Source organism: Diabrotica undecimpunctata, chromosome 1 (assembly GCF_040954645.1).
Source record: "Diabrotica undecimpunctata isolate CICGRU chromosome 1, icDiaUnde3, whole genome shotgun sequence".
Lineage (NCBI taxonomy): Eukaryota > Metazoa > Arthropoda > Insecta > Coleoptera > Chrysomelidae > Diabrotica > Diabrotica undecimpunctata.
The window spans coordinates 113,035,796-113,062,517 of record NC_092803.1 but is presented as its reverse complement, the minus strand read 5'-3'; the positions used below and the strand labels follow the sequence as shown (position 1 = coordinate 113,062,517).

The 26,722-nt window shown below is 32.7% G+C and overlaps 1 protein-coding gene across 1 annotated transcript in view; it reads left to right on the top strand.

Moving 5' to 3' along the window:
• Positions 1–24,748, top strand: part of LOC140452713 (chitotriosidase-1-like) — a 30,740-nt gene extending 5,992 nt beyond the window's left edge. The window contains exons 2-7 of the mRNA XM_072547034.1: positions 7,867–8,055; positions 13,306–13,541; positions 15,913–16,040; positions 20,753–20,882; positions 24,058–24,243; positions 24,397–24,748. Coding sequence (XP_072403135.1) covers positions 7,867–8,055; positions 13,306–13,541; positions 15,913–16,040; positions 20,753–20,882; positions 24,058–24,243; positions 24,397–24,639 — 1,112 coding nt within the window. The 3' untranslated portion in view covers positions 24,640–24,748. The remainder of the gene's footprint in view (positions 1–7,866; positions 8,056–13,305; positions 13,542–15,912; positions 16,041–20,752; positions 20,883–24,057; positions 24,244–24,396) is intronic.
• The last annotated feature ends 1,974 nt before the right edge of the window (positions 24,749–26,722 follow it).

The following is a 26,722-nucleotide window of genomic DNA, read 5'->3' as shown; positions in this document are numbered from 1 at the left end:
ACGCTGCTCTAAAATGGCTCCTACAATTCCGTAATCCAGAGGGCCAGGTGGCAAGATGGTTAGAACGATTACAAGAATATGATTACGAGATCGAACACAGGGCTGGAAGAGTTCATTTAAATGCTGATGCGCTTTCGAGACGACCGTGCAGTGAAAATTGTAATCACTGTCTTAAATTAGAAGAACGACTTTGCCCCGTGAGACGAACCACCGTCATTAATGATCAATGGCAGCCTCAACAGCTACAAGACGCTCAAGCAGATGATCCATGTATAAAAAGAGTATTGGATTGGATGCGTCGAAGTGAAAGGCCTTCTTGGCAAGACATTAGTGCATGTAGTCCTGAAGTCAAGTGTTACTGGAGCCAGTGGAATTGCCTAGTGCTGAAAGATGATCTTCTGTATAGAACCTTTGAGAACGATGATGGTACAGAAACTAAGCTTCAGTTGATTGTACCTAAAAGTAAGGTGTCAGAAGTATTGCGTCAGTTGCATGACAGTGCATCAGGTGGACACTTTGGTATTACGAAGACTCTGCAAAAGGTTCGAGAACGGTTCTATTGGGTGAACTGTAAAGATGATGTAAGAAGATGGTGCCGGAAATGTGAACTGTGTGCAACCAGTAATGGTCCAGTTGGTGGTCCAGTGGTCCAAGCCGTCCAAGAGTAGCAATCGACATTGCAGGTCCACTTCCGGAGACGAATGATGGAAATAAATATATCCTGGTAGCCATGGATTATTTTACGAAATGGACTGAGGCCTATGCGATATCAAATCAAGTAGCTGCTACCGTTGCAGAGGTACTTGTTAAAGAATTCTTTAGCCGATTTGGTGTTCCCTTAGAGATCCACTCCGACCAAGGGCGAAACTTCGAGTCAACCCTTTTCCAAAACGTTTGTAAATTGATTGGTGTCAATAAGACCAGAACGACACCCCTGCATCCTCAATCGGATGGAATGGTCAAGAGAATGAACCGAACAATGGGTAAACACCTGTCCAAAGTTGTATCAGAACATCAAAGAGATTGGGACCAGCACATTCATTTATTCCTAATGGCCTACCGCTCGGCCGTGAATGAAACTACAGGCCAGACTCCAACCTGCCTGATGTTAGGTCGTGAAGTTCGTTTGCCCTGCCACCTAGAGTTTGGCTACAGACCTTCCGAACAACATGTTGCAAGCGAAGATTATGTCGACCGCCTGAAGTTAAAAATGAACAACATTCATGAACTTGCCCGACAACACATCCATTTAGCCAGTGACAGAATGAAAGATCAATACGATTCTCGATGCAAGAATGAAAGCTATGAAGTAGGTAATCTTGTTTGGCTTTATAATCCACAACGTCGTCGTGGCTTATCTCCTAAACTGCAAAGACAATGGGCGGGCCCGTATGAAATTAAAAAGAGAATAAATGACTTAATATACCGAATTAAGAAGTTGCCGAAAGGTAAACCAAAAGTAGTTCACATAAATCGTCTTGCACCTTATGCTGGCTCAAATGAAACAGAAGAAGCCCGAGCCCTTCAACATGAGAGCAAAGATGACCGGCGACTAAGCTTTAATGAGTTTATGTCAAATTACGCAGAGAGAAAGAGTGCTAGATTCGGCGTGACGACATAAGTTCAGCAGGATCTTTTTAGTGTTCCGCTTAACGTCCCTCTAGCCAACTGTGTTGCCCAAGATCTTAAGATGACTAAAGGAATCTCATCTGTCTTCTATAGGAAGTTCGGTCGTTTGGACGAGTTAAAAAACCAGCAGCCTAAAGTTGGAATAGTACTGAGATTAGAAGATGGTCCTCGATCTTTGTTGTATATGGTGACCAGGAAGTCGTATACAGACAGGGCAAGCTACGAGGATATATGGCGTGCTCTAACTAATTTGAAGAAAATCGTGTGCAATTACGACAACAAGAATTTGGCCTTACCCAAGATATTCCATGCACTAGAAAATCTGGATTGGAAGATTGTCAGAAGCATGTTTGAAGTGATCTTCCGAGAAACCGGCGTACGAATTACTGTGTGTTGTATTAACCCGAAGAGATCGTGTCCTTCAAAGTCTGTAGACTGTTATTTCTTCTTGAGGGGTTCGTGCAGAGCTGGAGAGTCCTGTAGATTTCGCCATCTTGGGCCTACGTATAGAGTTGCTAACCGGGACGCTCAGATCTAAGAGGGGGGCAGTGTTACGAACATGCATATAACGGTTGCAGGCCGGGACGAGAATGCTCGGTCCTTCCAGATGCGACGGGAACTGTCGACCGCTAGAAACTAGAAAGTTTGATCCAACGAATTAGAGGTGGGACTACCCCAGAATATTCCCGAACATAATACCTTTGGTATATATATGTAACGATGTTATGAGTGAGATTAGTTAATAAGAGAGTACCGAACTGTAAACTTATAAATAAATATATTTATATAAATTCGAACCGCTCGTTTTATTTAATCTCGCTACAATATATAAGATTTCGTACCACATAGGTACTGGATATTGTGTATACTTACTCTGATTCTTTTTTTATATAATTTAATGAATTTTATAATTATTAAAAGAATCTGAGAATCTATGTACTATGTGCATATTTTTCATTTTGGAATTCTATACTACTATTATTATTTAATCAATAGCACAAATATCTCTTAAAAACATTAATCAAACCATTTTTTTATTTTCAATATTATGAAAACATTGAATACCTAAACTAAGTAAAGAAAAAGAGGTATACACCTATTTTTATAATAATTTATGAACAACCATTTACAATATTTTCTCAGAATATAGATCATTGTCGGTTTACTTAATAGTTTAATCGTCAGAGAGTTAACCCCCAAAATTCATACGAACAAGCTGAATTTTGCTGAGAATATTAATTTTGGGACCCTTAAAAAAATGCAAAAAAGTTTACCACATTTATCCCCGGGCGTCCCCCTAATACTCACCTTGTAGGGGGGTAAAAAAAAAACGAAAAAAATCGGTTGCCTGTAAAGTCGGTTTTACGGGCGAAGATTTTACGTGACAACGTCTTTTTCTCGGTAGAATATTTATTGATATGAATATTATTAAATTGCACAATAGTTGTTTGCAGTTGAAACGCGCTGTTTCTTCCCAATCGACTGAATTACGATTGATTGCAGAGTGATTTAAACTAATAATTTACTTAACACTATCAACATTTGTCAATAGTATGACATAACCTATAAACTCAGTTTCTCAACTTTTGTGTCAATCTAACAATTAATCAATCAATCATAGTTTACGATAATTAAATATTAGTGTACAATTATTTACCTTTATTGTTGTAGTTGTTGTAAATGACGAATGTAAGCACTCCACATAAGATACTTTAACCACACGTGTGAACTTGTATTATGACGCTTTCTCGGTTTTCCAACGCCAAGAATGCTCGAGAAAGACAGAGACACAAGCACGCACCGATTCAACGCGCCTAATTCTCTAGTGCTGCGCGCGCAGCGGACCGATCATGTTTGAGTGGGAGAGAGACGCAAGGCATTCGCCGGTCCGGCGGGCCTCTCTCTCGTTCGGTGACTCATCGTAACAGACGTGAGCGGGCGTTACACTTTTTCATGAGTTTTTAAGACGTTGTCACGTCAAAAAAATTGATTTACCAAGAATCTGTACGCCGTAGAAAAAAATGTTTCAAATAAAAATGTAGCTGAGATAATTTTAAACAAAAATATTTATAATCACTTTCTGTGTAAAATTAACCGTTCTCTTATAAACAACCCTTGTAGCGACCGTCGATTTTGAACGTCAGAAAGAGTGCAGCTTTCGTATGAAGTTTTTACATTCAGCCGAGAATAAACTCAGTTTTTATAAAGGTGTTAAATAAATAAATGTGGCGCGATTTTTGTCATTTTTTATGACTCTATTGATCAGTCGTAGCAAAATTTCCATTTTTTTCAATCTTTAAAGCCTATGACATGAAATTTCAATTTTGAGTGGTAGCAACAAATATGAGATATTTGAAATATGAATAAAAAACGCAGAATTTAATGTTTTATATTACAAACGATCGCACGTCCCGGAAAATGCATTCAAGACGACGGTTTTGTGGGTAGTTTATAGAAGAAGTTTGTCTCTTTTGAAAAACGGACTATTGTATTTAAAAAATAAAAGTTTTAAATGTTTTAGATCGTTTATTATGTAGAAGTTTAAATCCAGCGTTTTTTAAGCGTATTTCAAATGCCAAAACTCAAAACTAAAATTTCATGCTATAGGTTTTAAAGGTTAGGCTCTAGTAATTGAAACTGAATAGTTATCAGTCAATAAAAGGCATAGATTGTATTGATCTGAGGAAAATCATAAAAAATGGCAAAAATCGAGCCACGTATATTTATTTAACACCTTTATAAAATCCGAGTTTATTTGCGAAAAAATACAAAAATTGCATACGAAAGGCCGAACTCTTAACCTTTAAAACGCCTTTTGATTTTTGACGATAGGACACTTGAATCAAAAGATATCGAATTTTTATCGTCGAGCTGATACAAATTTTATTGAACATTAATTTCGCGCGCGTAACTGACATTCAAATCGACGCTCGCTTTAAGCGTAGTTTCTAAGAGAACGGTTCATTCTACACAAAAAGTGCTAATAAACATTTTTGTTTTTAATTATGTCAGCTACATTTTTTATTCGAAACGTTTTTTTCTACATCGTACAGATTCTTGGTAAATCGATTTTTTTGCATTTTCCCCCCGTCGAGGGGGGGGGGTTTAGGTGGAAGACCGGGGGTAAAAGTGGTAAACTTTTTTGCATCTTTTTTAGGATCCCAAAATTAATATTCTTGGCAAAATTCAGCTTGTTCAGCTGACGACTGGAGTATAATCTAAACCTTTTAAAAAAGTCTGTATCATTACAAAAATTAAAATGTTCGATTTTGTTTCAATTATATTCTCACACTAAGTTTATAAACGTTCAATATATTTTTATTCAGTGGGTGCTTATTGGTGCCAATTCATACTTGGCAAATAAATATTTTACATTTTATTTGTCAGATAATTTTAATTTATTTTTTCTGTCAGTTGGTAGTTCACATTTCTTTCCTAGGTGGCGCTAGGTGTTTAAATCTAAACTATCATAAAGCTTTAAATTATTATGTTATTACCTTATTTTAAAATTACTAAAAACAACATTTTTGGAAATTTTGCAAAAAAATTAATCATATTATTAATTATATTAAAATGTTATTAAATTAATATTATTAGTGTTATTAATTACACGTGGCGTTTCAAGAACAAAATATGATTGAAATGTCAGATGTTGGTAGTTTAGATTTCTTTCCTAGGTGGCGTAGTTACCTTACTTTACAAATGGTGTTACTTATCGTCCTAGCCTTTTATACAGATAGAAGATAGATACAAATGAACAATTATTATCCTTAATTTACTCTAGGTGGTTCTAGTCTAGTCTTACTCTAGTCTAGTTAATATATCCTCCATCTAGGTTCATACATCTAACCATTCTATAACAAGATTCTCGTAAGACAGTCCTAACCATACGTGGAGTTATACTATGAGTTGCTTCGGTAATTATTCTCTTTTAATGGTCAACATATTGGAAAAATGTACACAAAATGGCTGCTGCAAGTACAACTTTTTCGTTAAATAACTCAACAAAAAAAATCGAGTGGGTCTAAAAACTCTTCAATTTAAAATATTTTTAATGTATTGAAGTACATGTAATCTGCTGTGATATGGAGCACCATCCTGCTGAAACCATATCTACTGACGTTCAATTAGAAGAAAAGCACTTTTCATTGTTAAAAAAAAAACACAAATAACGATCCACATTCAGGGTTTCTCGAAAAAGAAAGCTCCATATATTTGATCTTTATATATTCCGCACCAAGCATATGCTTTGAAAGTAAAATGTGGATTTGTATCACTCCACCAACCTGGCAGTTTTGGCTGGAAACTGTTCCAGCCAAACAATTTTATGAGAATGTTGCTTCATCAGAAAAAACAATACACCTTGTTATATATAGGTTATAGGTATTACAAGTTTTCTTATACTCATATTACAATAGAATTCAAATCATCTATCATTATCTCCTAGTCTTAAAGTATGAATTTTTTGAGATTTGTAAGGTTGATATTTGTTTTTTTATAATCTTTGAAGCTGAAGGTATCTGGCAACTTCTCGAATTGTTTTATACTTATCATTCACTATTAGTAAAATCTCAATTTTCTCATCCAGACCTAAAGTTGCATACATTTCTTCTTCTTCTTCTTCAAGTGCCCTGTCCGTTGCGAACGTTGGCTATTAACATGGCAATTCTGATCTTATTTGCGGCGCTTCTGAATAGTTCGACCGATGTGAGCCCGAATCACTTCCTCAGATTTTGGAGCCACGAGTGTCTTCTCCTTCCTGGCCCTCGCTTACTGTCTATTTTTCCCTGGACAATCAATTGCAGTAGACGGTACTTATCGTGTCTCAATATGTGGCCTAGATGTTCAAGCTTTCTTTGTTTAATTGTATTCACGATTTCTTTCTCCTTTCCGATTCTTTGGATTACCTCTGTGTTGGTGACATGTTCGGTCCACGATATACGAAGAATGCATCGGTACACCCACATTTCGAATGCTTCTAGTTTTCTCGTGAGCGTCTCCGTCAGCGTCCAGGCCTCCACACCATACAGTAAGATCGGAAAAATTTAGCATTTAACTAGACGTAGTTTTAGAGGAAGAGACAAATCTCTGCTTATAAGGAGCTTTTTCATATTGCTAAATGCTGCTCTAGCTCGTTCTATTCTCGCCTTAATTTCTGTGGCCTGTTCCCATTTTGCATTTACGTTGGTGCCAAGGTACACATAAGATTCTACATGGTCAATTAGTATGTTACTTATCCGTAACTGTCGAGCAGGCTGTTGCTTCCTGCTTATCAGCATCCACTTTGTCTTCTTGAAGTTGAGGCTCAGGCCGTATTCCTCACTAACTGAATAAACTCTTTCCATTACCTGCTGTAATTCGTCTATGGTACTGGCAAGGATCACCGTGTCGTCGGCATATCTTATATTGTTCGTTAGCTCGCCGTTTATTTTTATGCCCTCATTTGCATTTTCCATACATTTCTTAAATATTTCTTCGGAATAAATATTGAATAGGAGTGGGGATAATATACAACCCTGACGGACACCTCTTTTGATCTGCACACTTTTAGTGAGTTCGTTGCCAATTTTTGCTCTTGCTGTTTGACCCCAGTATAGGTTTGCCACAATTCGAATGTCCTTGTCGTCAATACCTGTCTTTCGCAAAATATCTATCAATTGTTCATGATTGACATTGACATTGCCATTTACATACATTTCTTGCTTTTCATAAACAAATACTCTTTCAGACATGAAACAGTTTTGACAGTTCTCTTACATGCCAGTTCATCCCGGGTTAATTATGCATTATTGTGCAAACTTAAATTTTCTATGTTATCCCAGAGAAAATGTCAAACAAATTAGTTTTGATAATATAAATAACCAATGCTAAATATTTTAAAGTTATTTTTAATTCTTTTCTTTATAATTATTTTCAATATTGTCAAAAATAAAGATGCTTTATTTCTTGAGAAAAACTTCTTTTGAGAAAAAAAATTTCTTTTTTGGCAAACCTCACAAACCCCATGTACGTTGCATTTCAGGTCTTGGACTATGCAGAACTTTTTATAAACAATACATTTTTTCGTAAAATTAATATTAAAAAGGTACACTAGGTATATATAATTATTTTCGGACAAATAAGAATATATCGTAATCAGTATTTCTCATTGTTTTCTCTTTCCCTTGTATATCCTTTTCCAATGAAAACAAACATACACATAAAAGTTTTTATTTATACCAAACAATTTTTTTGTAGGCTCAGGAAAAAACATCATATGCTATTTCGCCAGCTGGACAGTTTATAGAACCGGAGATGGATCTTTTGATGTGCGTAACATAGACCCATCGTTGTGTACCCATATCAATTTTGCTTTCATTGGTCTTAACGAAGATGCCTCCATTCACATTTTAGATTCATGGGAGTCAAGTGATCCCTCAGGCTACGGTAAGTGCAAACTATTTAAAAAAAAACTTATAAGGAGTACTTACGAAAGTCATGAAACAAACAAAATAATATTAAATGGAAATATATATAATACAAATACAGGGTGTTTCAAAAAGGTATGTCATAAATTAAATCACGCATTCCGGAGACAAAAATAAATTGATTGAATCCAACTTACCTTAGTATAAAAGTGTACACAAAAAAGTTACAGCTCTTTAAAGTTACAAAATAAAAATTGTTTTTTTGCGTTATCTCCTAAATTACTTGATATTTTGTAATAAAAATGGAACGTTACTTTTTTGTTATGAAAGCATTTTTCATACAAAAGGAACAACAAAATCTAAGCGCACATAAATATTTTAAGGGGGGTTTGCAGCCCCAAATCCCCCCAAACTTTTGAGTACGTTTAAATCAAATGAATTTTGTGGTACCATTAGTTTAACACATTATTTTTAAAACTTCTTTGCCTCTTATCACTTTTTTCAAAAAACAGTTTTTATTGAGTTACGGCCCTTTTCATTAATCTTTTAAAAATTACGTTCAAATAAATAAATGGCTTAAGTGAATTAACAAGTACAAAAAATATCTATACTCTATAAAAATATGATATTACAATAAATGTTCAAAATGACCCCCATTTTCTTCAATACACATTCGGTATCGTTTTAATAAGGAAAACCGAATGCGCTGAAAAATCATATTTTTCTGACGAAATTGATTTGCAGCTTTAATTATTCTAACCCTCAATTGTTGTTCGTCCTCTATTGTTACAGAATACACTTTCTCTTTCATAAACCCCCAAAAGCAAAAGTCCATGTAGTTAAGACCTGGACTTCTGGGTGGCCAAGAAATAGGTGCGTCACGACCCCTTCCAATCCACCGACCAGGATACTACCTGCAAAGATATTCCCTGACTTCATTACTGTAATGCGGTGGAGCGCCATCTTGTAGAAACCACATATTTTGCCTTATTGCAATATTCACTTCTTCCAAATAATCTTGTAAATTGTTTGCCAAGAACTGCAAATAATTATCACCTTTTAAATTGTTAGGAAGAAATACTGGGCCTATTAGATTGTTATCCACAATTCCTTCCCAAACATTAACTTTGAAAGTCCTTTGGTGATGAGTCGTTTTTTTGGCGTGAGAATTTTCGTCGACCCAAATATGCTGGTTATGATGGTTTGTTATTCCTTTTCTACTGAAGGTAGCCTCGTCAGTAAACAAAATATTTCTAATAAAGCTAACATTTCGAGTGTTTTCCATTAACAACTAATCGCGAAAACCAATCCTATTAGGATAATATTCAACCAATAACTCTTGAACCGTTGTTAAGTGGTAGGGTTTAAGCAGCTGATCCTTCAAACGCCTCCAAACCCTTACGTGAGGAAGATTTAGTTGAGCAGCTATTACCCTTGTACTTGTTCCAGGGACTTCTTTAATGATTTTTAAAATGTCTTCATCCATTTTTCCATCCGTCCGTTTTCCGTCCATTTTTATTAGAAAATGTCAAGTAGTTTAGGAGATAATGCAAAAAAACAATTTTTATTTTGTAACTTCAAAGAGCTGTAACTTTTTTTGTGTACACTTTTATACTAAGGTAAGTTGGATTCAATCAATTTATTTTTGTCCCCGGAATGCGTGGTTTAATTTATTACATACCTTTTTGAAACGCCCTGTAGATTGAATACACATATTCACTGAAAAAAAAACGTGCGAAAATTTACTTATTTTTCCAATAAATTGGTATGTTGATACTCCTCCAATGTTACTCTAGCATTCCTAATATATGCGTTTCTGTTACTATTTTTAGTTTTTGAAGTTTTACATTAACTTAAACAGACTCCCGCTGATTATGGCATGTACTCAGTTAAAAAACTTCACATTTCAAACTTTTCAAAATATATCTTTTCGTACATCTTTTCGCAAGTTTTCGTAAAAAAATTAGAAAATTACATGATTCTAACTAAAAAGGGCTATATAGCTATAACTAAATATAGCTAACTAAATCAAGATACCTATGAAAATGTCTAACTTCATTCACATAAACCACTATAGAAAAATAATAGTTATAAGAAAGTAGAATAGTTTTTTCTAATATTTGTGTCAGTACTTGTCCTTTTATCATCTTAAATTACGTTTAATTGACAGCTTTTGATGAGGTTAGATTGCCGCAATAGACATAGAAGTTCCATTAAAACATTAATATAAATTTTACATATTTCAATCAATCAAGCTTATGTTTTACGTTGTACTTTCAGCTTTGCCTTATAGAATTGATGATAAATTTCGTGACTGTAGGTTTATACTACTCCATCCTCTTTTTGTTCAAATCATAAGTACTTCAAACAGTATTTTCCAGTCGTCAGAGACGAAAGTGCCACTGAACCTCTTAAATAAATGCATAGGAACAAAGCTAAATTTTGCTGAGAATGTCAATTTTGGGTCTCCAAAAAATATACAAAAAGTTTACCTTTCCTATTCTCCGGCTTCCCAATAAAACTCCCCTCCCAAGGGGAGAAGAAAACGTAAAAAATACCAAAAATTTGTACGCGGTAGAAAAAATATTTTAAATAAAAAATGTAGCCAAGACAATTTTGAACAAAACTGTTTAGTAGCACTTTTCTAAAGATTGAAACGTTCTCTCAGAAACAACACTTGAAGCGGCCGGCGATTTTAAATGTCAGTTACGTGCGCGAAATCAATTTTAAATAAAATTTGTATCAACTCGACTGTACAAATTCGGTGTCTTTTGATCAGAGTGTCCTATCGACAATAATCAAAATGTATTTTAAAGATGAAGGGTGCAAGTTTCATATGCAATTTTTGCATTTTGCCGCAAATAAAGTAGATTTCTATAAAGGTATTAAAGAAATAAATGTTGCGATTTAATCTGTACTTAATTGACTTAATTGTACAATGACCAAAATATGGAACAGTAAGTCAATCAGAAAAGATAAAGATATATGCCACTAAAATGTTCTGCTGGAGACGAATGTTGCAAATTCCATGGACCAACCGTAGAAAAAATAATTCTATTCTAAAAGAACTAAAGATCTGTACAAGGCTCTTTAGAAAAATCCAACTACAACAATTTAAATATTTTGGATATGTCGGTCAGACATAGGAAATATGGATGGACTTATTATTAAGTGAAGGTAGAAAGCCGAAGACTACGAGGAAGATCTACAACGAAATGGATTGACCAGATTACAGGAAGTTACAAGAAACCTATGACTGACCATACACGATATCACGACGAACACTACACTCCCTCTAGGAGGTCAAGACTGAATAGACAGATTAAGTTTGGTTACTACTTTTTCTTTATTAGCTTCGTTTCGAAGTATTTTAATGTTGCACTTTTAGGATTTGCTTCGGTGTATTGTTTTCAGTTTTGTCTGAGATTGGCAACGACTGGACTGTGGTCTGACCCTACGTCCATCCCTGGACAGTTTTGTACTCTGGATACTTAATTTAAATCTGTGATTAATCAGATTAATCAGATTAATCAGAAATGTAATTAAGACAGCGACGCACTTTGTGAATGTGGGGAAATACAGAACGTGGAGCACCTGAGAGTATGCAGACTTTGCCCGTCACAGTGCACCCTCGATGATTTATGGCTCGCAAATACAAAGGGTGTAGACGTAGCCCGATATTGGGCAGAAAAACTGTAGTCGGATCCAGACACGAAAAAGTAAAGTGTGATTAATCAAAGCATTTAAGTAAATAGGCAGCTGGATCAGTGAAGATCCAAATCTTGACTTAGAAAACCGAGCCCGAATTAAAAGAGCCAGGGCAAACTTTTTAAAAATGTGAAGCTGCTTGCGCGATAGATTACTCGATTTTCAAATAAGATACAATTTTGCGAAGTGCTACGTATATTCGCCACTGTTATATGGAGTTGATTCGTGGACGCTAAAAGTTGCCAGTTTGAACAGACTTAAAGCATTTGAAATCTGGGTACACAGACGAATGTTACGAATACCTTGAACTTTCTACACCACCGGGAAGTTCTCCATCGAATAAGCACAGAACGTAAGCTCATTAAAATAATAAAAATCGATGATATAGGAATGATAAACAACAGATACGATTTTCTACAGTTCGTAATCGGGGGTAATATTGGGGGCAAACGTGAACCACGATGAAGACAGTGCTTCCGACTTAAAAATATACGAGATTAGATAGGCTTGGGCTTGAACGATTTACTGAGAAAGACCTAAAACGATTTTTGACGATCTTCGGTAGTAGAAGGCACTCGAAGAAGAAGATTTAAAGCAACATTGATTTGATTCCTTACTATCGTTTGATTATGGTCTTAAGGTGATTTTCATGTATGGATTCGTCTGTGAGGTAGTTTAAACTAGTTACTTTTTCTCTTTTTCAGTATTTTATTATTTGATTAAATATGTACAACTAAACAAATTTATAAATGAGAACCACAATAACAATTTCTTCTTTATATTCACATCAAGTATGCCTAAAAATGTAAAAATTACAGTAAAAATTTGTAACAGCACCTATATCTTAGACAAGGAAAGAAAGTGGACAGGTAATGTTCATATAATAAACCTTCGAAAAGTGAAGCCAGTTTCGATGTGACCGCATGTTTTGGTGCTCATACGTTGCCCATTACTATCTCTCGCAGGGTTACCAGGTGTATTGATTTTTCAGTAGATCTACTGATTTCAATTTCAATTTACTGATCTACTGAAACACTATACCGATCTACTAAAAGATATGTAATGATAAAATCATGTTCAAAAAGTGATCATTATGTCAATGTTCAATTATAAATTAAAAAAAAATCTATTTATTGATATGTATTCATTATTCTCAATCTACTGAAGAAATAAAATATGACCTGGCAACTTTTCTGGTGCCGGTTGGTGCCAGTTTAGGCTTCAGTCAATTTTAAACGATTACGCGTCCCCTTTCTTTCCTTGTCTAAGACCTATATATAATAAAAAAATTCGTCAAGACATAAGGTGACAAATGGCATATTGGAAATAAAAAATAAATATAGGTAGAGAGAAATTAAATTTATTTAGATATAGAGACTTCATTTTGTTTGAAAACCTTAAAATATCGAGAAGTTTTATGACTATCATTTCGAGGTTGTATCTTAAAATTAATAACGTGCACATTTACCGTAAATGTGAGGTGAAAAAAAATCAGAGTTGATGATAATGATGATCAACTTTATATTTGGTAATATTTACTAATGAGCATTACCTTTTACAGAGGGCTTTAAAAATCTGGTAGCACTAAAAAAATCAAATCCAGATCTTAAAGTAAGTGTAAGTATGGGTGGCTGGAACGAAGGATCCGAGGTATACTCAGAAGTAGCTTCAGATGCATATAAAAGAAAAATCTTTGCCAACCACATTTTAAACTTTGTAAAAGAGTGGAACTTTGATGGATTTGATCTAGATTGGGAATATCCTGGATTGAGAGGAGGAAACACAACCATTGACAAGGTAAGATCTATTTGATTCGTTTTAAACCATATTTAAATATCTATCTTTTATACTCGTGGTTTGCTCTTAGTCTTCTTTGTGGTATTTTTAACATTTTAACTGTTAATGTCAATTATTAACAAAAAATAAATATTTCTTTATTTTATAAATATTGGCTTTTGTTCAAGTTTGATCAGTTCGTCCGTCCAGCTATAAGATATATTTTCAACCAACTTCTATATTCTATTTTTACAAAAATTAAAATGGGTAGTGCGTATGTTTTGTTTCCATTAATTAGAAATTCATTCGCTCATTATTTTGAAAGAAAACTTTTTTAACACAGTCATTAAAATAATTACTTGACATTGTGTCTATTTGTGTATTTTTTTTTGTAAACGAATTTTCGTAAACGAATGAATGTGAATTTTAACCAATAATCTAAGGAGCATAATTATATTCATATACAGTGTGTCCCAAAAGTAACGCATAAAATTCGTAATTTTATACCTGATCGAGTTTGGAAAAAACACAAACACAGGTCGATTTTTATTTTCAAACATTAATTTTTCTTGTTTCACTTCAATTTTTTGTCTGTTATATTTGTCGAAGTTATGGCATTTAAAAAAATAGAAGGTAAGATCATAAACAACATACTGCTTGATAGATTGCACAAGACAAATCGCAAATAGGCCATTAATATTAACACCACAAGAACAAAATGGATGTCTGTAAATAAAATAAATATACAACCGATCCCTATAACAATCAATGGTTACAACATTGAGATGAGATCGTTTCAAATGCGATTACGATAACTCCGATGTTATATAAGGAGCATCATTCTTTACGGATGTGAGACTTGGACGCTTAAAGCTAATACCATGAATAAAATAGAAGCCTTTAAAATGTGGTGTTAATGACGAATTCTCAAAATTTCTTGGACCATCCATAGGCTAATGAGGCAGTCCTCAGACAGATAAACAAAGATCGAGAAATCCTGACTATTATCAAAACTAGAAAGGTTATAATAATAGGCAATAAATATTACATTATTCGCCTAAGTATCCTAATGTAACGTTGAGGGTAAAAGATAGATATGTCGATCCGATATGTACTTAGTCTACAAAATAAAAACGAAAATTTTGGCGATTTATTTCTTAACTAGATCTAGACATAATAGACACAATCAAAACCAAAAGACTAAACTGGTAAGATACTTGAATGCCTGCAAATAGATAACCAAAAAAGATAGCAAAATGCCGCGCACTAGAAGAAACCGAGGTAGATCAGCACGGTCCTGGAAGGAAGATGTAATGTACGCCAGAGATTTAAAAACTGAAAATTAGGATGCGAGAAACGGCGCCAATGGTTATATAAGGCATATATATTATGTATATATATTATGTATATATATTATGTATATATATTATGTATATATATTATGTGTATATATTATGTATATATATATATATATATATATATATATATATATATATATATATATATATATACATCCTAGAATATTTCATAAAGTAATTAGAGAAGGATAAGTAGCGTTAATTTTGTCTCTGAAAGTACATTTCAGAGACAAAACCTATATTTATTTCTTCAAATAAGTATAGTTTATCCTATTTGAACAAAAGTTTATGACATCATAACTTCAGCAAATATAACAGAAAAAAATTAGATGTGTAACAAAAAAATACAACTTGTAAAAATAGACCTGTGTTTGTTTTTTTTTTAAACTATATCAAAAACAAAATTATGAATATATTGTGCTACTTTTGGGACACACTGTAATTGTGATGTTAGTTGTTGACCATCAATTTCAGTTTCTGGGGATACAAAACTTTTCTAGTTATTTACATTTCTCATTTTTTTATTTCAGTGGTTTGTACCATCGGAAAAATCATTCATATTGTATATTGTTGACGTTATCTCCTGATCTTTGTATTCCCTTCTCTTTCTCTCTGTGTTTCTCTGAAATATGAAATTAGTAGGATTCGACTATCTTTTTAGTTTGTTGCAGTTTTCCTAGCTATAGTTAAAATAAAAATGGTTTAGCTATTTATCCCACTCGTTTGTACCACATAACTGAACAAATCTACAAATTTGACAAGTAGCGTCTAAAAATGTTATTAACCACATTATTGTAGTGAAGCTATTTTCCTGTGACATTATTGTTTCACCTTACCATGAATGTAATTCTTTTAAGTTTAAGATATATTGTTTATGAGTTGTGTTCCAAGATATCTCTTCTATTATTTTAAGATTTTATTAATGAAATTAAATAGTTGTCAAGAGTCTAGTTTTTTTTAGATAATAAAATGTTTTTTGGACCTCTTAATATATTTATTTAAAGATAAATTTAATTATTAAGTCTCTATTGTAGGACGATTTTACTGCACTTATTAAAGAACTCAGTAATGTTCTCAAGCCTAGAGGCTACTTGTTAACTATAGCGGCAGCAGGAGCAATTGACAAAATTGATGAAGCATATGATATTCCAAAGATTACAGAGTAAGTCAAAATACTTATTTTTATAATAAAACATAAATATCACTTTATTATACAATGCATTGGTGGTTTTAATGGATTAAAGTAGAATAAAAGTGTATCACAAAAAAGATAGACATATAATACAAGATAGAATGATCTTTGCAATACCAGCCCGTTCCCCCAGCGACAGAGAAAACGCAAAGCAATCCCTGCATCTTTGTCTAAATGACCAACGAGAGGGTAACATGGTCGATAAATCCGGGCGATTAGACAGAGATGCAGGGACTGCTTTGCGTCAGTTTTCTCTGTCGCACTGAGGGAACGCCACTGTATGGCAGCAGTTAGTCTATCTTGTATTATATCTATATATCGAACAGAAGAACTGTTTCGGTTAAAGTCAGACCTAACCTAAAATATCATTGTTTCTTAAAACAATGATAAATAGTCTAAGATCCCTTTGCAGTTCATAACGTAGTTAATCAAACTCACATTTTTACATAAATTTAAAATTATGAGAATACATTAATAATAGATTGCTAGTCAAAAAGTAGTCGCAATTATTTTGAATTCAACTAGTACTTAATATTTAATTGTTGAACAAAAATTTTATTTCGTTTATTTATTTTTTAAATAAAATACAATGCTCATGACGCATATGCATGTTTTTTTATATCAAGTTAAAACTAATTTTTTTCTTAATATGATGATATAAGGTTGCCTGAGAAAATATGGTCGCAAATTAGGGTTGTCAACTATAAAAAACGTGACGTATCAAAGATAAAGTAAAAGACAGCTAGCGCTAACGCTACTCGGTTGAAGTGTCAGTTATGTGAGCTTTTAATGTATCCGTCGATAGATATATAATAACTAGTGATTTTGCCCTTCGCATACGACGGGAGATCCAATAAATTGCCATCTGCAGTCACAAATAAAAAGGGTGCGTGGCACTTGGGGAGTGCCGACAGAAGTGAATACTTTTTATAGCGCGTTATTACTAAGTGAATTAATGAAATTTTGCGTCTGTTTATTATTAAATTGTTAACATATAATAACACCACACGTTTAAGTTTTTTGAAATTTAAAAAATCTTTTTTGTATAAAAATTTTGTTTAATGAATTTAGTAATTTTTAAAATTTGGTAATCATTTAAATTTTCAATATTATCTTTTATATCAGTTTCTATGTTTCATAACTTAATTTTGATTATCATTGGATTTAATTTATGGTATAAAAAACATGCATATACGTCATTAGCAGCGTATTATATTTAAAAAAATAAATGAACAAAATAAAATGTTCAAAAGTTAATAACTATTAATTGATTTAAAAATATTTGTGACCACTTTTTGACTGGTAACCTAGGGATATTGTACTAAAATAAATAATTTTTTACCGCTTTTTAATATTTGGTATGAGTTTTAAATCTTAAAATCGTTTCTTATAAATTTTGGAATGAAACATTTTACACACTTCGTCTATTTCTGTAGATGATGAACTGGCCCGAGTAAAATAATTTTAAATAATAAAATAATAAAAAAAATATTTCAGTAGTAGCCGATTATACGAACTTACCTTATAGCACCTAAAAGAAGTGGCAATGGAGAATAAAAGGTGGTAGAGTACATAAAAACTGGTCGAATTTTATAAACCAAGATATTCAGAAGCAAAAGAAAAGTTTATTACAAAGAATATTCATAATTTACATTGATCTTATAGAAGGAAATTAAATAAAATACGTGACTACACACGAAGTGGCTCTGATACAAATGATTTACACAGTGTGGAAACCTCTTATGGAATAAAATTGTTTGTGTCCTTATTATAGAAAATAATAAAAAACTCTGGGACACGGTAACTTTTAAATTTAAATGTGCGCTTTTTAAACATAAATTTAAATGTACAGGATGATCCACGCAAGTCTGGCATAGTTCATAATCCTTATTTTTAATGAAACACCCTGTATATTTTTATGTTTTTAAAAGATTCTTAACAACCTGAGTTCAACGAACTATATCATGTAGGGTCCATAATGAATAATATAAGGTGAAATTTTGAAATGAATAATTTATCACGTATTATGGTATTATTTTATATTAGCTAAATACAGACAATGCACTTCTACTCTAAGTGTTAGTATATTGGGGAAAATTTTTGTTTATTACCGGAGAGTCAGCGGAGAATCCTCATTGGATGCGTAAGACACACACTCAGTATCCTCAAAAGTTGAATGTTTGGGCAGGTATTATAGGAGATCATATTATTGGTCCTATATTTGTAGATGGTAATTTGACAGCAAAAAAAACATTTAAGCATGCTAAGAGACGATGTTCTTCCTCAGTTGGCTAACTTATATCCCAATCCAATAGATCCGACCCTACCGCATGAAGCTGTATGGTTCCAGCAGGACGGTGCAACACCCCATTATGCTTTAACGGTGAAAAATTACTTGAATGAAATCTTCTTTAAAGACTTAAAGAAAAGATAACTACAGAAATACGGAATATTTCACCTCAAACTTTAAACAAAGTTCGAGACGAGTTTTATAGGAGACTGTGCCAACAACAAGGTGGAGAACATTTTGAGCATTTATTTTAATGTAATCCAATCAATTACCTCGGGTATTCTATAAATTAATATATGTTAAGGAGCTTTTAAAAACATAAAAATATACGGAGTGTTTCATTTAAAATACCGATTATGGACTATGCCAGACTTGCGTGGGTCACCCTGTACATTCAAATTATATTTAAAAAGCGCACATTTAAATTTAAGAGTTAAGATATCTCAACGTTTTTTATTATTTTCTAAAATAAGGACACAAAAAATTTTATTCCATAAGTGGAATTCTAAGCTTTCTGAGATCCTTCGTAAATAATTGAGACTTGAAATTTGAAATTTAAGTTCACAATAATCTTTTTTTTTTGTCTTCTCAGTAATAAAGTTTTTCTTCAAAGCTAGTTCTTCACAGTAATATTATGGCCGAACAAGTTTTCAACGACAATATTTCTATCAATGTTCAATTTAAAATACATATTATATAGGTAACCTAACTTGTTTATACCTCATTATCTGATTTCTTTAAAACACAATTTTAAAGAAAATAAAGTAGTCTAAAACACTTTTACCTTTTGGTTACTTTTGTAACATCTTTAGAAGAGTTATTTGAAAGTAATGTAATGAAATTTATAAATAAGGTCTTCTTCTTCTTAACATGCCATACACCAAAGTGCGTAGGCGACTATCTCATTACTAGAATTCTGTTCTTGGCGGCGTGACACAGCTCGCCTGTCTTGCGTTTTTTAATTAATTGAAAGAGTTCTCTTTCCACGCCGGCTCTCTTAAGGACGTCATCGTTTCGAACTCTATTCACCCAAGGTATTCGCATCATTCTTCTCAATGACCACATTGCAAATGCTTCAAGTTTGTTGATAGATGTTTTTTTCAAAGTCCACGTTTCCATGCCATAAAGCAAGATGGACTATATATAGCACTTGACCATTCTGTAGCGTATTTCGAAATTTAGGTTTTGATTACATAGAAGCGGTCTGAATTTCACAAAAGCTTGTCTTGCCATTTGTATTAGGGTTTTTATCTCTTGTTGTGGATCCGATTGGTCATTGATTTTGGTGCCAAGGTATTTAAAAGTTTTCACACGTTTTATGCGATCGTCACATATGCATATTATCGGGTTTTCTGGAGGGTTTCTGCTAATGACCATATATTTCGTTTTCAAAATGTTGATTTTGAGGCCATATTTATTACCTATGCTATTCACCCTATCAAGTAATAACTGCTGATCTTCCAAATTATCAGTTATAATCACTGTGTCGTCCGCATAACGTAGGTTGCTAATTAGTATGCCGTTCACCTTAATGCCTAATTCCGTGTCTTCTAATGCTTCAGCAAATATATTTTCAACATATAAATTAAAAAGCATCGGAGAGAGTATGCAGCCTTGGCGGACACCTTTTCGGATTTCAAATTCATCCGTATATTGTTCTTGATCAATCCTCACCTTTGCCATTTGGTTCCAGTATAGATTCTGAATAATTCTGAGATCCTTCTGGTCAATGTTGGCCCTATGTAGTAGTTCCATCATGATATCATGTTTAACATTGTCAAATGCCTTCTCGTAGTCGATGAAGGTGAGGTAGACATCTTTTCATTGATCTAAACAGTTTTGTATTAAGGTGTTCAAACATAAAATTGCCTCTCTTGTTCCTAGTCCTCCCTTAACCGAATTGTGTTGACCCGCTAAGTTCTTCTAGTATCTTGTACATTCTTGAGTGTAATATCCATTTAAAGTAAAATCTCATTTGACCATTTGAAGAACTAAGAGAATTAATTTTATTAAATTGTATGTTGTTAAAACTATCAAATGTATGTATAAGCATTTGCAAGAACAAACTAAACACATTTACTACAGAAGAAATTGGATACAATTTTTTAGTCTAGGTTACTACCTACCCATATATTTAAGTGATTCCGTGGCCTATATCAATTACGATTTTTGTCGATGGCTCTACAGAACAGAACGATCCTCCACTTTTCAATACCTGAATCAGGTATCATATTGAAGAGGCCAGAAGCGCATTTAATCGCATGCAGCGTGCAGCTAGACGTCCAGATAAGAATTCATACATACAAAGAAAGCATAAATGTCTTTAATTTATTCGTAGTTTTCATCTTCATCTAGCATTTCGATAGTTTTAATTAATTAAATGAAATTTTAGGCTACTAGATATGATCAATGTTATGGTTTTTGATTTCCACGGTGCTTTTGACGACTTTGTAGGACATATCTCACCACTTTATCCCGCTAAAATTGATTACGATTACGAAGATAATAGCACATACAATGTGGTAAGTATCAAAAATGTGTGATCAAATTCCTAGTTTAAAGGCATAACTAATTAATTGAAGATTTTGTAAAAAGTTTTAATATACATTCAAGAATTGAAAAACATGAAAAAGATAAAAAACTTTTTCTTTTGTAAACAATTTTTTTGTTTAACAAATTTTGAGCATTCGCAGTTATAATATTAGCGGACAATGGAAATTTCAACATGTGCCTGAATACTGTAGTAGGAAATCTTCAATTTGTCTCTATTATTTGTGTTCGTAGCGTAGATAATTGAGACGAAAGATAACATTTGACAAATCTGAGTTTAAATGGTAACATCGATGTTAAAGAATTTCTAAATGCATATCTTAGTTTTTATTGTGATTTCTTTGTTCACCTTCAATTTCAGCTTTATTTCAATATACCAAAGTATATTTTTCTTTTAAAACATTTTTAAAAAGATTATCTTCTTAATAATATTCAGTGTTTCAATGATAATCCGTTTGTCAATAGTATTAGGTCAATATTTTATTTATCCTTTAGCAAATAATGACCTAAAAAATTATGATGTTCTAGCAGAGTGTCTAGTGAAAGCTTATATTAAGTTTAAGGATAAGTCTCGTTTGTGTATACTTTATTTATATTATCGCTTAATATGTTAGCTAGCTGTCTGAGTGACTCAATTGTCTTCTCTTTAGTTTTTTGTTTGTCGTTTTATTGTGTTATTTGCGAGAAAAAATAACTCTTAAATTAGTTGCAACTCAGAATTGCAAGAATTATTTTCAATATCATCATAAACTGATTCCTACCTTTCCCATTTACTGTATATATATTGTTGCTCAAATATATTGGGGTTCTTCTATACTTTTTATCTTAGAAAGTGTATGGCCTTACCACCAATTGAAAACTTTTTGGGGTTACCTAACCTAAGGATATATCCAAATTCTGTACGCTGTTGTCTTTTTTTATTATCTACATGTCAAAGAACTATCCAACTTTCCCTATGTCTTCACGCAGTTAACTGATGTTATCCCTGTTAATTAATGTCTTATCAAAGACTATAGGTGCCAGACCAATTATCCTTTTACCTTCTATTGCGATATTGTGAATATTACATGTTTTCCCTTTCGTTTAATGTGTTTATTCATCTTTTAATACTTTAATACAGTTGTTAATATTTTCGACCTTATTCTTTCGTGTCTTCCTCCACCTAAGAATGTCTTTCCAGCTTTTCTACAAAGTATCTTTATTTATATTGTTTCTAGTAGAATTTTGGTTTTTGATGCGTTTCATTTCATCACACTTTGACCTTTGATCTCATTTTGTTGTGTCACTGTCACGTTTGACATAATACGTGACATAATACCTGACATAAAACGTGATATAAACATGACGTAATTCGTGACATGTGATATAAAACATGACATAATACGTGACATCAAACGTGACATTTGGCATAAAACGTAACATTCGACTTAGACCGTGACATAGTAGACTCGCCCACCAAAAAATTGCGCCTCCACCAAAAAAGGGGTCAGAGGTCAAAATTTGGTGAAGCAGCGTACTACCTACTGTCTTCCAAACCGAAATTTGACAGCGTTGATAGCTGCCTTATTATTGAAGATACATAATTTGCCTGTTATTTATTCAGTCTATTTTGACAAGTCAACATGGATGTATATAGCTTACAATAAGTGCAAATGATAAAAAAATTTATCAAAATGAAATCAAGATCCTTGTGTCAACAAAAACCGTAAGATCTATCGAAAACGTCACCGCTGTCCGTACAAGTGTACATGAGAGTCCGAGGCAATCGATTTTACCGTTGCTCACAAGAACTTGGCCCCTCACAGACCACAAATAGGTAATTTGTCATGGCTTAGACTGAAGCAGTTGAAAACTGACCTTAATTTTTCATAAAAAAATCATCTTCAACGCTGGGGCACATTTTTATGCACGATACCAATCCAAGATGAGATCCAAGAGCGTTCAATACATCCCGAAAAATTAACGGTTTGGTGTGGCTTTTGGGCTGGTAACGTCATCGGTTGATATTTCTTTGAGACCGACGTTCGGTCTGTCATGTCTGATCAGTCAGTCTGATCTATGCGCCAGAGTCATGGTTGGACAATACAGATGTACGCTATCTAGCGAAGCCCGGCGTACATTTAAACGATAGTATAATTCCATACATAATGGCATCGAGAGACCTTTCAAACAAATAAAAAATTTCGATGGATTTCTAAAACACACTTTGTTTTATTTAAATTTAAAAATAGGAAGCGCTTAATTAAAGACCCAATGTATTCTCGATTTGGGGTCTAGGATAATACTATATCGTTTAGATATTCTGTCATTTGTATTACTCTTATTATTTATTTTCGAACATTGACCTCAACATCGATAAATCTAATATTTCTGTTATTCAATTTTGAATTCCATCTCTTGCTTGATAATTACTCCATCTACTTCAAGTTTACACTTCCGAGGTATATTTGATTTTGTTTCAGAGGTTAACATCATCATGTTAAAATATTGTTTTACTGTAATGGCTGTACTATTAATTTGCTGAATAGTACAGTCAGGTAAATACATATGGTATTCGCTATCCGCTATTAGTACTGAAGCACATGTCTATACAATATTAGTCTCATTTTGTTCCTTTTCATATTCCTTTTTGTTTTATTCCATTGTTTATTTCCAATTTGATTTACTTGTTATTGTCAAATCAGATTAGTTAATGTTGTGCTAACGTGTTATAAACACATGTCATAAATAAAACTTAAATGAAACAACGATAGCTAACATTGAAAATAGAACTTGTAATAAGGAAAGCAATACAAATTGAAAAATATCCAAACAATTTAAATCAAAGAGGTGATGCCCAAAGACTCCTAACTGCATGGAAACCAATTCCCTATTAGACGAACTCTATAAATGTATGTCTTTGTAATTCGAGAGTATTTTATTCTTTCTTTCCAAATCTATTAAACCTAGAAATGAGGGAAGGATATTCTTTACGAGAAAAGTCAATTCACAATATATTGATACTGTATTAGCTTACTATAAAAATACCATTTGAAGTTTAGATTTTACCTCTTTTAAATTTTATTTAATATTTTTGTCATTTTAAAACATTTCTTAATAATAAAGAACTCATTTAAGTTAGTACAATATAGATCTTAATTTTAACAGGATTCAGGAATCCAACATTGGTTACAAGGTGGTGCAGATGCTGCAAAAATAAACTTGGGTGTTGTCACGTATGGAAGAACCTTTACTTTGGCTGATAAGTCAAATACCTCCCTCTATGCTCCTGTCAAAGGTGGCGGTAAAGTTGGACCTTATACACAACAATCTGGATATTTGGGATATAATGAAGTAAGTGAAAGCTTGTAGGTTTTAGAATTGTTTTTATTATTGTGTGTTATACTACAATGTATTCAGTCATGAAAAACACGCCTAGTTAATCACGTGAACACCACTTGCCACTTATTTATTCTCTTTACCGCCATTTAATCCATATTTTTTCAGATCTGCAAATACTATTCAGACTCAACTTACGTATGGGATGACGAACAGAGAGTTCCTCACAGATATTGGGATGACCAATGGGTAGGATTTGAAGACGAAAAATCTTTAACCGAAAAAGTAAACTATGCCCTTGAAAATAACTTGGGAGGTATGATGGTATGGTCACTTGATTATGACGATTTTAGAGGAGCGTGTGGAGAAAAATATCCTTTATTAAAAATTATAAATAAAATAAATAATTAGTGTATTATTTATTATTTAAAATCTAGTAACATTTGTATTTTGTAATGTTTAAAATTTAGTAATTTATTATACATACCTAATTCTAGTATTAAAAAGTGAAAATATTAAAGTTGTTTATTTATAGCCTATTTAGGTTAGAACAAATGGTAGACATAATCGGCACCTATCCCCAGATTATTAAAAAAGTAAGTATCCTGTTCCCTATATTTTTTAATATAAAAAATATGAGGAACGAATAGTCAGAAAACAATAAACGCAACTGAGGAGTATAAATGTATGATTTAACAGCCTCTTAAGCTTTTCTAACAAACTTTAGATCTTACTTTTTAAGTATTTGCTTAAGTTTTTTTTTAAGTTTATTTACCGCATCAACTTTGTAGTTTATTGGCGGGAATACAAAAAATTGTATACAATATACAATCAGTTAGATATGTTTTTTAAGCTTAATATACGTTTTAGCGATAAATCAATATTAAAGTTTTAACAACGGGGTTTCCCATTTTGTAACTAAGTACTCAAGTGAGTACTTAATTCTAAGACGTGATATTAGCACCTGATGAATAAATCTGATTTTTGAGACACTACACCCAGGTTTAATATCTATTTTAGTTTATAAACTGCTACTATTCTCAGTGGTATATATTAATCCTGAATCAGAACAGTAGACACTTCAGAAAAATTTAGACAGGCTTGAGTGAGGTTATGTTATGTGAATGAGCAGCTCCGAATGTCCACGCTGCTATGATTAATTGAATTATATGTAACCGTTCTATAAGTAAATAAATAGTCATGTTTTGTTAGTCTGTGCTTCAATAAATACACAACACTCCGATATTGAGCACTTTGTTTTTAATCATCAAGTTAGAATCTATGGAGAGGGCATCACGTGACTAAAAACGACTCCACTTCGGCCATATTGTTATGATTGTTTTGACAGATCGTGTATGATTGTTTACGTTTGTTGTTTTTCGAATATTTTTAGTTTTATAATACTTTTATAAAAACTGTAATATTATATTGTGATAGTGCATAATAATGGTTTCTTGTTCTCAACGTAGTTGCAGTAGCAATGTTAATAAAAAATCTTCAGGAATAACGTTCCACAGGTTATATATACAAATGTGTAAACAAAGTAATGGCCCGTACTTCAGAAAATAAATTAATAGTATTAATAAAAAATCTTATAAGTAAGGTAGATCGTGCTATTCTTGAGAATACTCAAATATCTTCATCCTAAATATCTTAAAATTTCTTATTAACTACTGCAACATAATTATTTTTATTTATATACAGTATTTCCATTGTAATATTCGGCAGATATTTAATTTTGTTTTTTTAATAATAACTTTTCTAACTTTGTTAATTGAACTAAATTTTTAAGTGTCAGTTAATTTGTAGTTATCAAATATATAAGTTGTAAAACGAACGCATTTCTTTTATTTCATACCGTATATTTATTTTACCTATTAAAATATTATTTATATTATTATCTCTTTCAGATACAACTTTTTATTTAACTGTATTAATTTATCTTTATGTATAATATATCGTGTTTTTAGTGTTTACCGCGGGAAAAATAAATCATAGTTTAATAAAAATGTATTGCACTTTTTTAGATTATTAAATCTTCTGAATAACTAGTCATCTTTTATAGTAGCTTTAATATTATTGAGTCAGGCCCTGATCCCACCGCCATATTGGTATGATCGTTAGCCACACCTACTGACTCCGTTTTTAATACACACATTAATATGCTCATAGCTTCTTCATAGATTCTAACTTGATGTTTTTAATGAAAGATTTTATATCAAGTATTATCAAAACGTTCAACGCAAGTATGTTAAATTTTAGTTATTCGTTTTTCTGTTTTTGCAAAAGTTAAAAACTCGTGTGAATGTGTTGTATTTTAACGATAAACACTGGTAAGGTGACTAACTTATTTAAATACATATCGACAACTTAATAAAGAGGGTAGTATTTTTTGGCCCTAGTTATATAATATTTTGGCCAAACATTAATAACCACATCATGGCATCCTCATCTACGTCAACCCAACCTAGTACTGCACCAGACCAACAATCTC